This window comes from Hylobates moloch, unplaced genomic scaffold (genome assembly GCF_009828535.3).
Source record: "Hylobates moloch isolate HMO894 unplaced genomic scaffold, HMol_V3 SCAFFOLD_8, whole genome shotgun sequence".
Classification (NCBI taxonomy): domain Eukaryota; kingdom Metazoa; phylum Chordata; class Mammalia; order Primates; family Hylobatidae; genus Hylobates; species Hylobates moloch.
Genome location: NW_026652283.1, coordinates 125195996 through 125212828, shown reverse-complemented (window position 1 = coordinate 125212828; position 16833 = coordinate 125195996). Strand labels below are relative to the sequence as shown.

The 16833-nt window shown below is 37.6% G+C and overlaps 1 protein-coding gene across 1 annotated transcript in view; it reads right to left on the bottom strand.

Moving 5' to 3' along the window:
- Nucleotides 1-16833, bottom strand: part of CSMD1 (CUB and Sushi multiple domains 1) — a 2040038-nt gene that overhangs the window by 108513 nt on the left and 1914692 nt on the right. The window contains exon 51 of the mRNA XM_032158987.2: nucleotides 5389-5574. Within this exon, the coding sequence (XP_032014878.1) occupies nucleotides 5389-5574 (186 nt within the window). The remainder of the gene's footprint in view (nucleotides 1-5388; nucleotides 5575-16833) is intronic.

The window sequence follows — 16833 nt, the reverse complement described above, 5'->3', positions numbered from 1 at the left end:
CAGCTAGTCAGGAGACTGAGGCAGGAGAATCACTTGAACCCAGGAGGCGGAGGTTGCAGTGGGCCGAGATCCAGATCACACCACTGCACCCCAGCCCAGGCAACAGTGTAAGACTCCCTCTCAAAAAAAAAAAAAAAAAAAAAAAAAAAAAAGAGCTGCTCTGATTTACTCCTATTTTGCCAGGCCAAGCTCTGGTCCCAGCCATCTCTTCTGTAGAAACTGGTCCCAGATGATTCCCACGTTCCTTCATCTACATCAGCTATTCCTTTCCGCTGCGGTTTGCATCCGGCCTTCTGTTTCATGCCCTGTGCGTATCTTCAGGCTCCGAGGGCAGGAGCTATCACTTAGCAATCTCACACCAGTGGGTACAAGCCTGATGCCCCATTCACAGCACACGCTCCAGAACACTCAGTGAGGGGTTGCGAGTACACAGCTCCTCCCTGTACCAATAATGTCTCTGCCTCGCCATGCGCATGGAACTCACCATCTCACATGCTCTCCTGATGGAATTCAGGGCACTTTGTTTTGCTCCCGTCTTTTCAAAACTCTCTGCTTCTCCCTTCCTTTATCCCCAACCAACGACTTAAAACCTACATTGTGTTTCTTTTCCTCATAATTTTCACATACTTGGCTCTTTATTTCAGGGTTATGTAATGCCAATCCCTTTTTTGGCAGATATAAACTACTTGCATGGACATTCTAGAGACCAGCTTGCAATGCAGAGGAAAATACTTGAGTGTGTCTAATTCCTTAACCCAGCTATGTGTGGCCTTAACACAGAAATATGGCTCATATGGACATAAAAAGTAGTTTCTGCTTATGCCACGGAGGCATTCTGTTCTGGGTGTGTTCACAAACACCTCAACTTGACGTGATAGACTAAAGGTTCTTGTTCATTTTGTCAACCTGTGAAGTAACAGGCACATGTGTGAGAAATCTTTTAAGAAATCTAAGGGTAACACATCATTGCTTGAAATAAAATTTATCTGAGATGATGTATCTCTGATATCCAAAGAGCTGAATTATTTTCAGGTAAAACAATTTCTATTTAGCTTTAAAGGTAATGAAAGTACCCATGTCAGTCAGGACACTGACCTAAAATCAAATAGGTCACTATAAATATTCACAACCAACAAGACAGATCTTGTGGAAAACTGGGAGATGTTATTTTAATTAATTTTACAAATTACTAAATTATATTAAATAATTTTCGAAAAAAGGTGTCCGATACATCATATTCTGTTACAGCCAAATAAAATGGATGTAAGGAGACATTATGTTATTGGCAAAAAAGTAGACAAATGGGTCAATGAAACAGAATAGAGAGCCCAGAAATCAACCCACATAAATCTAGTCAACGAATCTAGAGCAGAAGAGCAAACAGAACCCAACAGAGTAAAGATAATCTTTTCAATAAACAGTACTGGAAAAACTGGATATCTACATTCTAAAATATAATCCAGACAGATCTTTGCCCTTCAGAAAAATTAATCCATTATGTATCACACACCCACAAGTAAAGTTCAAAAATATAAACTCCTGGAAGACAACATAGGAGAAAATTGTGGTGCCCTTGGGATCAGTGGCGACACTGTAGATACAAAAACAGAGGCAGGATACATTTTAAAAAGAACTGACATGTTGAACTTCATTAAAATTAAAGTCCTCAGATCTGCAAAAGACACTATCAAGTAAATGAAAAGACCAGCCACAGACTACGAAAAAAGGATTTGCAAAAGATATATGGGATAAAGAACTGGTATCTAAAGTATACAAAGAACTCTTAAAAAAAAAAAAAAAAAAAAAAAAAAAAAAAAAAACGGGAAAAAAAAGGAAAAAAACGCCTGAAAAAAAAAAAAAAAAAAAAAAAGGAAATTAACAACCTGGTTAAAAATGGGCAAAAGGCCTGAACAGACACCTCATGAAAAAAGACAAAAGATGGCAACTGAGCACGTGAAAAGATGCTCCACATCACGTATCATCAGAGTATTGCAAATTAAAGAAATAATGAGATACTACTGCACATCTATGAGAATGGCCAAAATCCAGACACTGATAGCACCAGATGCTGGCGACAATGTGGGACAACAGGAACTCTAACTCATTGCTGGTGGGAATGCAAAATGCTGGTCTTCTTTGAAGATAGTCTGTTGGTTTCTTACAAAATTAAAAATACTCAACATTCACTCTATCAATCTCAACCTTCGGTATTTACCGAAATGTGTTAAAAACTTATGTCTGTATAAAAACCTTGCACACAGATGTTTATAGTAGCTTTATTCATAATTGCAAAACTTGGAAGCAACCCAGATGTTCTCAGTAGGTAAAAGGGTAAATAAGCCATGGTACATATAGACAATGGAATATTGTTCAGTACTAAAAAGAAATGAGAGTTAGAGCCATGCAAAATCATGGAGGAAATTTAAACGCATATTACTAAGTGAAAGAAACCAATCTGAAAGACTAGGTGCCAGATGGTTCCCACAATATGACATTCTAGTAAAGGTAAAACTATGGAGACAAAAGATCAAGGTCAGTGTTAGGTAGGGGTTCGATGCAGGAAGGCATGAACGGGTGGAGCACGGGAGAGTTTTAGGGCTCGGTGTGATACTATTATTGTGGATCCTTGTCATTACACATTCGTCCAAGCCCACAGACCGTGCAACACCGAAAATGAGCTCTCATGTGAACGCTGGGCTCTGGGTGATGATGGTATGTTAATGTAGGTGCATCCACTGTAACATGCACCCCACTCTGGTGTGAGGTGTTGACAGTGGGGAGGTATGCACATGTTGAGGGCGGTCTGTTATATGGGAAATCTCTGTGTCTTCCATTCAATTTTGCTGTGAACCTAAAACTACTCTCAAGAACAACGTCTGTCAAAGAAAGAAAGGAAAGCTCTGAAAATAAAAATTACATTTTATAAAGTGACCTTGTCATTTAGCAAGTCTTTCTCAGATAGTATACAAATTTAAAATGGGTTTTCCTTTGAAACATGGCATATACTTGACATTTTACGCATAACACCTAGAGAACTTAAAAAAAAAACAACTGATGATTGGTCTCCACCCAAGACCAGTTGCCTGAGAATCCCTAAGGGTCAAAACCGGACATTACCATTTACTTTAAATCTCTCCAGATTATTTCAACGCATACCCAGTAGAGAACCACTGGCATTATAAAGGGGTATAGGATTTAGAAAAAGAGGGAGTAGAATTCAAACTTCAAGTCTGCAAATTAGTAGTTTTCACCTCATTTGTGTCCCAGTTTTTCAGGGTTTTTATGAGATTTGTAGATAAGCTATTTGAAATATTTGGCAGGAAATACAAACTTCAAAAATGGAGGCATCATTATGAATGACCTCCAGGCTGTGTACAAAAGAAACATTGCCCATAAATGTCTGGGATATTGTTCTTATTAAAATCAACCCCACACATATACATACTGCCATCTGTTAAGTGCGTATTTTGAGAGAACAATTTTGTTTAGGACTGAACTCAAAAAACATACCAATGTATCTTGCTATCCTAGCTTCCCATACTATTACTTAATTGCAATAAAATAGTACCTTCTTAAACAGAAAATAACCAAGAAATACTAATGTTGATTCAATATTGCTTGACTCTCAGGAAATGCAATAAAAATGATGAAATGAAGAAAAATAAAAGCTGTTGGGAAGAACTCAACCACCGTCCATAATTGTTTATCTATTTCTATCTAAGTATATAGATATAAGTAAGTTTAAAATTTTTAACATGACCAAAATACTGTACAAAAAAAGAAGCCAATGACCTGATTTTATTATTGAAGCCTATGTGGATCCTTCTGCTAGTATCACTGGAGCAACTATATCATTGTAAATAAGTAAAAAAAGAACAGATACTGGTGAGGCAGTGGAGAAAAGGGAACACTTGCATGCTGCTGGTGGGAGTGTAAATTAGTTCAGCCATTGTGGAAAGCAGTTTGGTGATTTCTCAAACAACTTAAAATAGAACCCTCATTCAACCCAGCAATCCCATTATTGGGTATATACCCAAAGGAATATAAATTGTTCTACCATAAAGACACATGCACATGTATGTTCATTGCAGCACTACTCACAATAGCGAAGACATGGAATCAACCCAAATGCCCACCAATGGTAGACTGGATACAGAAAATGTGATGCATACACATCATGGAATGCTATGCAGCCATAAAAATAGTGAGATCCTGTCCTTTACAACATGGATGGAGCTGGAGGTCATTATTCCGAGTGAACTAATGCAGGAACAGAAAACCACATACCACATCTTCTCTCTTGTAAGTGGGAGGTAAACATTGAGTCCACACAGACATAAAAAAGGCAGCAATAGACACTGGGGCCTATGGGAGGGTGGAGGGTGGGAGGAAGGTAAGGATTCAAAAACTATGTATTGGGTACTATGGTTACTACCTGGCTGAGGAAACTATCTCCACACCAAACCCCTGTGACATGTAATTCACCTATATAACAAACTTGCACATGTATCCCTGAACCTAAAATAAAGTTTTTTTTAAAGGAGATCACTCTATATGTACCGACATGTAAAGATATATATGATATATTAAATGAAAAAGATTATAGAACGATAAAAATTCATTGTCTATATACAAATGTTATATAGTTTTTAACTTAGAAAAAGTGGGAAATTACATTATTTCCAATTTGAGACTAGTTTTAACATACCTGCAATGAAAATCTTGCTGTAGAAATTGAGTGTGTGTGTGAGTGGAATTTTTCTTCTGGTGGGCTTTGCATTACAGACTATTATTCCTTAAGACTAGAGTTTCAGAAAGTACTCCAATTTGTTAATCTTTTAAGATTATTACTATAGACTGTAAACAGCTTTCTTGAAAATTTACCCCACTTCACAAATTAAATTAATGCTTTATTTACTGAAGATCAATGTGTTATGCAGAGTAGGTGATACACAAATAAATGAGGCACTGCTTTTCACTTCAAAGAACTTAAAATTAGGTGGAAGATAAATAAGAAAGATTGTGTTAAGTTATGTTTTAACATCTTGTGTAGAGTGTTATTGCAGGGCTTAATGTCTCAATTTCCTCTAGATTTCATCCCCCCAAATTGAAAATGGCAGCACAGAATAGGATGTGATGTGCAAATTACATCGTGTCTGTACTGTCTATATTTAGGATTCACCTAACATTCAAGAGTGCATAGCTCATTCTAAATGGCTGAAACATTTTATATGCAATACATTGGTTTTAACATTACTACGATGAAAGAGACCAAATCGTCAAAAGGTGTGGGAGAGCACCTCTGAACGTGGGAACCTGGACTTCTCCCCATAGGATTCAGTTCCCAGGTAAACCCACAAAGATGGGCAGATGCCCCTGAACACTTACGCTTACATGTGGGCGGCTTCCCCTTGTTGCTCCATAACCCATCTTCTTGACATACAGCTGTTGCTTGCTGGCTGGACTCAAGCTTGAAGCCCTCGTGACATTCATAGACCACTTTACTGTCCAAAGTGAACTCGTTCCCAGTAAATGAACCATTTCCTGGGGCTTCTGGGATTCCACAGGACACAGCTGAAAAGAAATGAAACAAATGCAGGCTTATTCTTACAGAAATTATTTTCTAGTTATTAAAACTATTAATTGTGATTAATCATTATTATTGACTCTATTTTTCATAAAAATTGTGAATTATATTTTCTTTCTTTCTTTTTTTTTTTTTTTCTGGAGACAGAGTCTTGTGCTGTCTCCCAGGCTGGAGTGCAATGACTCGATCTCGGCTCACTGCAGCCTCCACCTCTCGGGTTCAAGTGATCAAGTGATTCTCATGCCTCAGCTTCCCGAGCAGCTGAGATTACAAGTGCACACCACCATGCTGGCTGTTTCTGTATTTTTAGTAGAGACTATTTATGTTGGCCAGGCTGTTTGCCAACTCCCAAACTCAGGTGATCCACCTGCCTTAGCCTCCCAAAGTGCTGGGATTACAGGCGTAAGCCACCATGCCCGGCATGAATTCTATTTCTAGGGTGTGGGACAAGTATACACATTTTCAAAATCTTAAGGATGTTAAAGGTTAATGAGGAACAATGGAAAATGGGTCAGAATAAAAGCTCTTCATAATTATTTTTCTGGAAGACAAGGCTGACCACTCTCATGCAGCTTAACTGCAGTCTGACATATTTTATCAGAGGGTGTGGCCAGGGGAGCACAACGTCATACACTCAACTTCATCTCATATTGGAAAGAAAGAGGAAGGGATGAAGTAGCATCTTTAGCATCACAATGTTTATTGCAGTGTTGACTCTTTGGTGTCGAAATTCCTAAGAATCAGCCACCTCAGCTCTCAAAAGCCTTCCCCTTTTATTGCTCCTCTCCCCTTCCCCAACTCATTTTCCTTAAAGTCCCAGGAAGTTCTGCTACAAGAAAACAGGACATAAGGAACTGATATAGGAGGCACTCAGGGAAGATTCCCAGGGCAGAAGGCAGCATCTATCTGGTGGAGATGTAGACCGCTTTCACGGGAAAGACCATGCAAGAAAGAGGCGTGCGTGCAGAAGAGGTTTCATAAAGAACAAGATTTGGGAAGAATTCCGTGTAAACCCTTTCTTCTTAAAGTAACTATGTCTCATCCAGATGTATCTACTATGGGACAAGGAAAAAAATTCTCAGATGACTACACATGACAGTCATGAAACCAACAGTCAGGCAGGTAGAGGGTGACATTTCAACAATCACGTGCCCACTTCAGGTGCACTCATAAAAGAAAAGTTCTACGGTAACTAAATCAAGAGTCTTCTTTTGCTCAATCAGTATTAAAGATATTGTTCACACCATGGATTTAAATTTAGATAGTTCAAGTTTTTCCCATGTAGATTCTAATGAGAATATCTGTGTAACAGGATAGAGCCGGAAGGGCTGGATGAATGAATTTATATAAACACATAATTCTGCATATAAAGAAAATGACTAAACTAGAAATACCATTTGACCGAGCCATCCCATTACTGGGTATATACCCAAAGGATTCTAAAACATGCTGCTATAAAGACACATGCACACGTATGTTTATTGTGGCACTATTCACAATAGCAAAGACTTGGAAACAACCCAAATGTCCAACAACGATAGACTGGATTAAGAAAATGTGACACATATACACCATGGAATACTATGCAGCCATAAAAAATGATGAGTTCATGTCCTTTGTAGGGACATGGATGAAACTGGAAACCATCATTCTCAGCAAACGAACACAAGGACAAAAAACCAAACACCACATGTTCTCACTCATAGGTGGGAACTGAACAATGAGAACACATGGACACAGGCAGGGGAACATCACACACCGGGGACTGTTGTGGGGTGGGGGGAGGGGGGAGGGATAGCATTAGGAGATATACCTAATGTTAAATGATGAGTTAATGGGTGCAGCAAACCAAGATGGCACATGGATACATATGTAACAAACCTGCACATTGTGCACATGTACCCTAAAACTTAAAGTATAATAATAAAAATAATAATAAAGAAAATGACTAACCTAAGGTGACACAATGACTTAGTAACGTCTGGCCAGAGAGCAGATCTCATGACTCCCAACCGAGACTATTCTCTCTTCTGCAAAAGCACAGGTTATCACAGGTTACCTCTGGTATTGTTGGAGTTCCTTGGTTGGCAGTATTGGTTCTTTCTTGTTTATCAAAATATTAAATAAATACAAAGGGAAATTGCCAGAGAAGTAAAAGAAAATGTATGCCCCACTAAAATCCAAACTCCTGGAAATTTCAAGGTCTAAAATATCTCATGTTTAAATGGATGATCAGGTATTGCAACCATCAAAAATACATGTGGGCCGGGCACAGTGGCTCATGCCTGTAATCCCAGCACTTTGGGAGGCCGAGGCGGGAGGATTGCTTGAGTCCAGGAGTTCTACACTAGCCTGGGCAACAAGGTGAAACCCTGTCTCTACCAAAAATACAAAAATTAGGCAGGCGTGGTGGCACACACCTGTTGTCCCAGCTACTCGGGAGGCTGAGATGGATGGATCGCTTAAGCCCAGGAGGCAGAGGTCGCAGTGAGCTGAAATTATGCCAATGAACTCCAGACTGGGTGATAGAGCAAGGCCCTGCCTCAAAAACAAACGAACAAAAAACACATGCATGTGTGTGTGTGTACATGCATGTGTACATGTGTGTACGTGTGTACCTGTGTGTACGGGTGTGCACATGTGTGTGTACGTGCTTATGTATGTGTGTGTACGTGTGTGTGTGTATGTGCGTGTATCACATACTACAATAATCCATTTGCAGTAGACGGAAAACAAAAAACCATAGACATATAGGCATCATTTGGGGCGAAGCATTTAAAATAATAAGTAATCATCTTTGGCTCTGTGGAAGCAACAGATCTTTGGGAAGAGTGTTGGCGTCTGGAAAACATTCATCTTAATTTGCTGAATGCAGTAAATGCCATAGACCAATCCCTTTCTTTTCTGTATCTCACGATGTTCCAATATCTCCTTCCTCATCATTTTCTCTCAGATTTCACTCCGATAATCACGTGTTCATGAACGGAAGCCTTAATTTCTCTCCCACTTGCTGGCTGGAATGTGCCGTGTTCAGCTTCCTTAAAATTCTCATTTGGGCAGAGCACGAAATGAAATGACATTTTTCTGTCGGGTGAAATGGGAAAGATGACATTCTACAAACACAGATGAAGCCCCATCATAAAACAATTCATACTCAGGAGACCAAAGCAGGAAATCTTTATAGCCCCTTCTGTTACATCTGGACGCTTACTTGAGAAGCGAACCCTGCTTGCCCAGGTCTTAAGATAACCCATTTTATGTTGCCTGATCAACAGCCAGGAATCTTTTTATGGTTTCAAATCACAGTGTTTAGCCCCTTAAGTGTCTTAACAAAAGGCTACTTGGCAGATTTAAAACAACGGTTGGCAATTGGTCAAAAGTGGAATTATAACACTTCTGATTTAATGAAGACGCAGCATAATCCTTATGGACTAAAATCAGGCTCATGAGATTAACACAGTTTCCTGCTAAAGTTTAGTATTCACTCATCTCTCATTTATTCCCAAAATTTTGCATGATTGCTATATGACAGGCATCCATAGATCACTATTTTTAAAAAATGCTAATTAGCACTGGCAATGTAAGAAACTTTCACACTTTGGATAATTTCCTTACATTTGGTATATTCAAAGAGAGTAAAATTTCTCAGTTGTTTTTTCTTTAATTGTACTAAGGTATTATTATATGTCCCAGCAGCTTAGGCGAATAATCATTTATTGATCCTGTAAAGTTATATTTTGTTTGTGAGCACAGGCCTCAAACTCAGACTTCTGAGTCAGTTCTTGTTGCACTCTCAATAGCAGTGTGGCTTCAGCTAAGTTACTTAATGAACGTTGTCTTCTTACGCTCAGGTTATTAAGACCTATGTCAAAAGGTAATCATGAGGGTTCAGTGAAATCATCCTTACACAACGCGAGCCCTCTGTCCACACGACATAGGCATTCAATCAATGACAAATTATTATTATATGGAGAAAATCTAATAATTATTATGTTATATGCACAATATGTTTTGTATACACACATAAAATTTTTACTTATTTGCAAATAAAAATATTAGTTGCAAGGATCAACTCTCTGTTACCTATTTATTAAAGAGAGCAAAGAGTAAGTTGGTAGGTAGTAGGATGGCTTTCTTCACTTACATATCTCACGAGACGTATAACAGTTTGGTTTCAAAAAAATAAGTAGAAGAGACCTCCAGTGTTGTCTGAACCTTTAATACCAGAAACCCCACATGGGATTTCTTATTTGTGTATTTCAGATCCTTCAAACAGTGGTCATGTTTGCTTCTGCAGACTTAAAACGTTTCTCTGTTTTCTTCTTTTTTTCTTTTTGAAACAAGGTCTCACTGTCACCCACGCTGCAGTGCAGTGGCACATTCCGGGTTCACTGCAGCCTCAATCTCCTGAACTCAACCCATCCTCTCACCTCAGCCTCCACAGTAGCTGGGGACTACAGGCCCAGGCCACCATGCCTGGCTATTTTTTGTATTTTTTTGGAGAGACTGATTCTCACTATGTTACCCAGAATGGTCTTGAACTCCTGGGCTCAAGCATCCTCCTGTCTCAGCCTCCCAAAGTGCTGGGATTACAAGCATGAGCCACTGTCCCTGGCCAGCCTGAGGATTTCTGAGGATTTTTAAGTATTTCCAATGTAAGAATTTTTTATTAAAGACATGTATTTATATGTATATGTATATATAACTTTAAATATGTGTACACATATAAATGTTAGGATTTTCAAGTATTTCCAAAGTATTTCATATTTTTATTAAAATTATATATGTATATATAAGTACAAACATATGTATACATAAGTATAAACATATGTATACATACAAATGTTAATCAAAATTGTAATATAAGAATATTCTAGATTACTATCTACATAGGTTGTACTATACAATATTAGTGCTTGTCATTTGCTTTTGCATTTATAATCATGTTGGGCCAAGAAATAACAGTTAATTTTTTGCACCTAAAGAGAAAAATATCAGAGACAGATAATGGAGAAATCATGGGTTTTCTTCAGGAGAAGAACAAGTGACTATACAGAAAGTTCCACAAATATGAGCCATATAATGCTTATATGGTAAAAAATGTTGAAAAGATTGACTCATTTTACATGCAAACACACACACACGTGGTAAATACCTATGAGTATCATGTATAATTTTTCAAGTAATAATTGAATTTCATAAAAATATAATCATCCTAATGGTTATTTTCAACTTGAATTGTGTAAGTTAAAAATGCATTTAACTTGCAAATACAAATATGTATGCATAGCATTATGTTTGTATATATTTAGTAAGATTATAATCAAATAATTAAATTCAAAATCAGGATCATTAAAACACCTTAGGAAACACTAACTTAAGAGAATCATCAACTATATGTGTGTTTGCAGGTATGTGTGTGCGTATGTGTATATATATATGTATACACACTTATAGCTATATGTCTGAGGAAACATACATAAGTACCTATGTGTAATTAATTATATCTTATCTTATACATGATTTTATAGTTTACACAGTGTTGCACATCATGCTTTTTTCCTTATTTTTCATTACAATCCTATTAGATACAAACTTTATTTGACTTTCTTACAGATAAAGTTACAGATGCTAATATTTTTTATATGATTTTCCCCGAGTCTAATAGTCATTAAAAGGCTGAGGCCTCAAACCGGTTCTGCTGAATTCAGATCAAACCCTGCCTTTCAGTTACTCTCCTGTGCTGTCTCTGGGCTACACCTGACATATTTCACCATATGCATTATTTATTGTTATTTTCAATGTCCAACTATCAACATTCAATCCATCAATCAATCAGTTAGAAATACATTTTCAAATATGATTCTGAAAATACAAAGGCCACACTGAATTTGAGCATTAATGGGAATATTTCCAGGTCCTTTCCTTTTTTTCTTTTTTTTCTATTTTCCTCCCTTATCTTTGATTTCCAAAATATTTTCTTAGAATAATTAGGCACCAAGCAACATGTTACTTGACGTGTAGCCAACATACAATATACCATTAATACCATGCTGAAGGCTGAGATAGAAAATAACATCAAGAGAGGAGGTGAAGTATGCAGCCACCTCTCCACCCATGGGGATATAACTGGTCACACTGCTTTTCTTCACTATGTACAGATGGTGAGATCTGTGGCGTTTCCAAGGAGCAAATACCAGTAACAGAAATATTCTTCTATTTGTTTGAAAGGATAAAGAAAAGTGTGTCTGAAAATGAATGTCCATAGAGCGAACTAATGACTTGGCTTTTGCAGACACTAAGGCAAATTTAAAAACAACAACATCAACAAAACAAAATACATTAAAAAAAAAAAAAAGCCCAACAGCTCTGAAATGGAAAATTGAGGATAATAGGATTGAGCGACAAGTATCTTTAGATGTTCTAAACCTCTTAAAAATATCTAGCACATCATAACCCAAGGAAGAGAAAAAAAAGCATTTATGAATTTGAAACAGACAAAAAAGCTATGAAAAAGAAGGCAGCAGAATAGGGTTGGCAAATAAACAGCTAATTATTACAGTGAAAGGCTCTGGCTTGGCAAATAAAGCCTCTACAATGTTTACTCAGTGGTAAATTGGCTGCGCAGCCAAAGCTGTACAAGTAACTGACTTTTACCCATCTACTTTTAGAGTGTTGTTAAAAAGAGACAGGTACAAACATTTTTAAATAGTCTTTTTTTAGGAATATAAAACAAGTTTTATTCAACAAAAAGCAAATTCCTAGAGAAAAAAAGCTGGAGGAACGTAAAATTACACTGCTGTGTGTCATAAAAAACTCTCATTTGGACACCAACCACCATTGTCCTATGGAACCCAAGAGTCCCTGGCTCACTGAGCGTTTAATCAATCTCGTATCATAAGAACTTACAGAAGGATTTTATGCACGCTCTTTGTGGCTGATTTCCAAGGGAATCTGCATTTTGGAGCCTATCCTCGTCCTCCCTGATAAGTGGGCTTGTTGAGCATGCTCTAGTAAACTTGTCAAGTCCAGAAGCACATGTTGTTTCTGATAAAGAACAAGTGACTTAACCTATTTCAGCTTCAGTTTTACCGTCTGCAAAATAAGAATAAAAACGATAGCAAAAACTAGGAAATAATGACTGTTGACAAAGATGTGATAATATTGAAACCCTTGCATATTGTCAATTGGACTGTAAAACAATACAGCCACTGTTGATGACTTATGGTAGTTCCTCAAAAAATTAAAAATAGAATTATCATATGATGCAGACATTGCACTTCTGGCTAAATATCCAAAAGAATTAAAAACTTGTACAGTTATGTCCCTAGTAGCATTATTCACAATAGCTAAAATATGAAAGCAATCCAAGTGTCTGCCAAGAGATGAATGACTAAACAAAATGAAGCCTCTACACACAGAGGGTTATCACTCAGTCTTAAAAAGGAAGGGAATTCTGACACACCACACACTACAACATGATGATCTTGAAGACACTGTGTGAAGCGAAGTCATAAAAAGACAAATACTATGTGATTCTACTTATGTGAGGTGCCTACAGTAGTTGAATTCAGAGAGACAAATTAAATGATGGCTTGTAGGGGCTGGAGGAGGAGGAATGGAGACTTGTTTAATATGTGCAGAGTTTCAGTTTTGCAAGTTAGAATAGTCTCAGAGATGGATAGTGGTGACAATTATATAACTTTGTTAATGTACTTAACACCACTGAACTGTACACTTAAAAACGAAAAATAATAACTATATGCCACAGATGCATGGTCACTAGGATAAAGTTAGATAGGGAACGTTAAGTCTTGCTACACAATAGTCAATGAATACTTTTCAATTTTCATCCTCTTTCATTTACAAGTGAAGAAATGAAGCAGCAAGCACAGCTCAAGCTGCCTCTTAGAGGACACAGCTTACTGAATACGTTTTCAATAAAATGAACTTCCAGGGCCTGGTAAATTCTCAAAACATTGATCTGAAGTTTGGCTACATATTAAAGATATGATTTCGATTTGTGTACCTGCCCAAATCTCATGTTGAATTGGAGGGGCCTGGTGGGAGGTGACTGGATCATGAAGGCGGCTGTTCTCATGATAGTGAGTGAGTTCTCAGGAGATCTGATGGTTTGAAAGCCTGTGGCATTTCCCCGCTAGCTCTCTCCTTCCTGCTGCCATGTGAAGAAGGGACTTGCTTCCCCTTTGCTTTCTGCCATGATTGTAAGTTTCCTGAGGCCTCCCAGTCATGCTTCCTGCACAGCCTACAGAACTGTGAGTCAATTAGGCCTCTTTTCTTCATAAACTACCCAGTCTCAGGTAGTTATTTCTAACAATGTGAGAATGGATTAATACAATTAATAAGAATAGTAAACACAGAAAATAAAGAAGAAATAAACATATGATCCAAATGTGGAAGGTTGATAAGAATGTTGACTACAGTAAGCAACTAGATGCTGAGAATAAAAACATCCCCTGCATTTTCTCACAGTTGGCCATTACAAATCCTTACATGGTTTTGGAAGAAAGGCTTTATTGGTTCTTTCCGAAAATGTGATTCTGATTATTTAGAAATAACCAGCATGAAGTTATGCAAATTCCAACTTAAAATCTCAATAAAGTAGGCATTAAAGACAAGTTAGAGGCTTAGTTTCAGAATCAAGGACTAAAAATCTTTTTTTTCCTTATGGAAGGGAGAAAATTAGAGAACAAAACTTTGAAAACGAGTCTATTGCATGTGCACTGGAAAACATGGCTGGAGGAGTTTGCCCATGCTTCCTTCTCCAGTGGGTCAGGCTAACTTTTACTTAATGGAAAAACCAAACAAACAAACAGATGTACCTGGACTAGAACCTTCACAGGCACATCTAAAGAAGAAATAGACCTGGAAATCCTCATTTCATAAACAAGCAAATAATGTGTCTATCATTAAATTTCAAAAAGAAAAATATATAAAAAGATATATAGTGATAGATAAATGATAGATGATAGATTAGATAGAAAGATAGGAACACACATAGAGAGGAAGACCAGAATATGATAGATAGATAGATAGATAGATAGATAGATAGATAGACAGACAGACAATAGATAGAAAGATAGATACATAGTTAAGTGGATAAATAGGTCAAAAGAAAGATAGAAAGGTAGATGGATAGATTGCTAAATCAGCAGAGAGATGATAGGAAGATAGATACATACATAGATATATAGATAGAAAAATGATAGACAATAGGAAGATATATATAAAGAGATAGGAAGATGATAGGAAGATAGATACACAGATGGATAGATATATAGAGAGGAAAATGATAGATGATAGATACATAGATAGATACACAGTTAGATGGATAGGAAGACAGAAAGATAGGAAGACGATAGGAAGATAGATGGATAGATAAAAAATGATAGATCGATTGATCAGTCGCTAGGTTGATTGACAGGAAGACAGACAGAGAAAGATGATAGACAGTAGATAGCGTACAACGCATCTGATAAGTATTTTCTCAAAATATAAAAGTAAAATTAGGCGTAAACTAAAATGCACGGATAAATTGAAAGTATTAACAAAGCTGAGAAACTAGATTCCTTAGTGATAAAAAGCAAGTAGCAGAAACCATAAAATCTGGCTCACTATAAACAAAAATGAGTGAAGAGCATAGTTTCTACAGCTTAGAGGTTATCACCCACTAAACCAGCCAGAGTCTTTCTCCGAGCACTAAATAAACTATAAGCACATTGGCAAATGTTCAGTCATTTAAATTAAAAATTAATAATAATGGGCCACCTTTCCAACCATATTTCCAAAGGTTACAGAAAAATTGCCAAAGGACAATTCAAAGGAGCCCAGGCCTATTGAGGTCTGTCCCCGCTTCCAAGGGCTGCTGGTTCTAGCATCCTGTACGATTCTCTTGGTGCTTAAACTCCGTTTCATTAACTTTTCTACTACAACAGCTAATGAAATGAAGCATTTCAATATCCAACCTCCAGTAATTATTTAAAACAGATTTAGATTCATTCAAATAAACGACTCCATGAAAATCTCATTTTAGCTCTATTTGAAGCGCAACATGGTCAGAGAATGAGAAGTCACACATATGAAGACATAGGGAATCAGTGACAGAACTAAAATCACAACTCCCTTCTTGCTAACTTTTCCATTATGCATTTGAACAGACCCTGCAGCCAAGAAGAATTCATTATGCATGCAGGTAAAATGAACTGACTACATGTATTTTGAAGTGGACTCTGGGGGTCCTTTAATTCTTGAGTAATCATGGCTTCCTTGTGATATTTTGTCTTAATTTCTGAGGAATTTCAAATACAGACAGACAAGAGAGTAACAGTTTAGTAAAAAAATAATCACCTGTTTTAAAAACACAGGACACAACTGTATTTGTCAAATGGCTCTGTAGATTCCAAATGGACTGAAGGCTGGTCATAAGGGAGATTACCAATTCTGATAATTGTAGGGTAATGGAAACTCTACAGAGAACAGAAAACTGAGCTACACAGAAAATTGGAAACTCTTATTTAAGCTCATTTCTCCACAATTCCTCTGGCCTCAAAAATGCATGGAATGAAGTGTCAGAGTTATTAACAGTTAATATGAAATCATTACTTGAAGTGTCTCTGGCCAGGCTAAGTAGGAGCTTGTAGTTAAGAGAAGTTGATGGGTGTAATTAAGTTGCTAATAAAGAGGTACAGACTGACGAAAATCTACAAAGGCTTTCAGAGGTTAACTGATTTACCACCCCTCCTTCAACCTCATCTCTTTCATTCAGCCTGTGTCAGGTGCTAAACCTGGGGCCTGGCACGGAACAGGAGGTCAATACAATCAGTCTACAGAACGAAGGACCCCACGTATGCACCTCTTGACCTGTCTGAGAGTGTCAGCCAACAAGGTCCACGGCAGTGTTATTCCCAGGCCCCACGCGTGACACAGGAGATACCATGATACTCTGCCTCTTATCATGATGTTTTTCCACCATTTCCACCATGTACAAATCATTACCAGATGCTCTCACTTCCTTTGTGCCTCAAATGCCCATCTTTTGACCTCGGTGCCTCCCCGCGCTCCAAGCGTAGCCATCTTGTCATAGTCCACTGTGGCTTCCTTGCAGGCTCATGCTTCTTTCAAGTTGGAGGAGATTATATTGGTTTACTGAAGCAAATCCCATTTCACAGGCAGAAACATCGAATGATTTTCTCCAGGTCCACACAGACATTTAACAGTAAATTGAG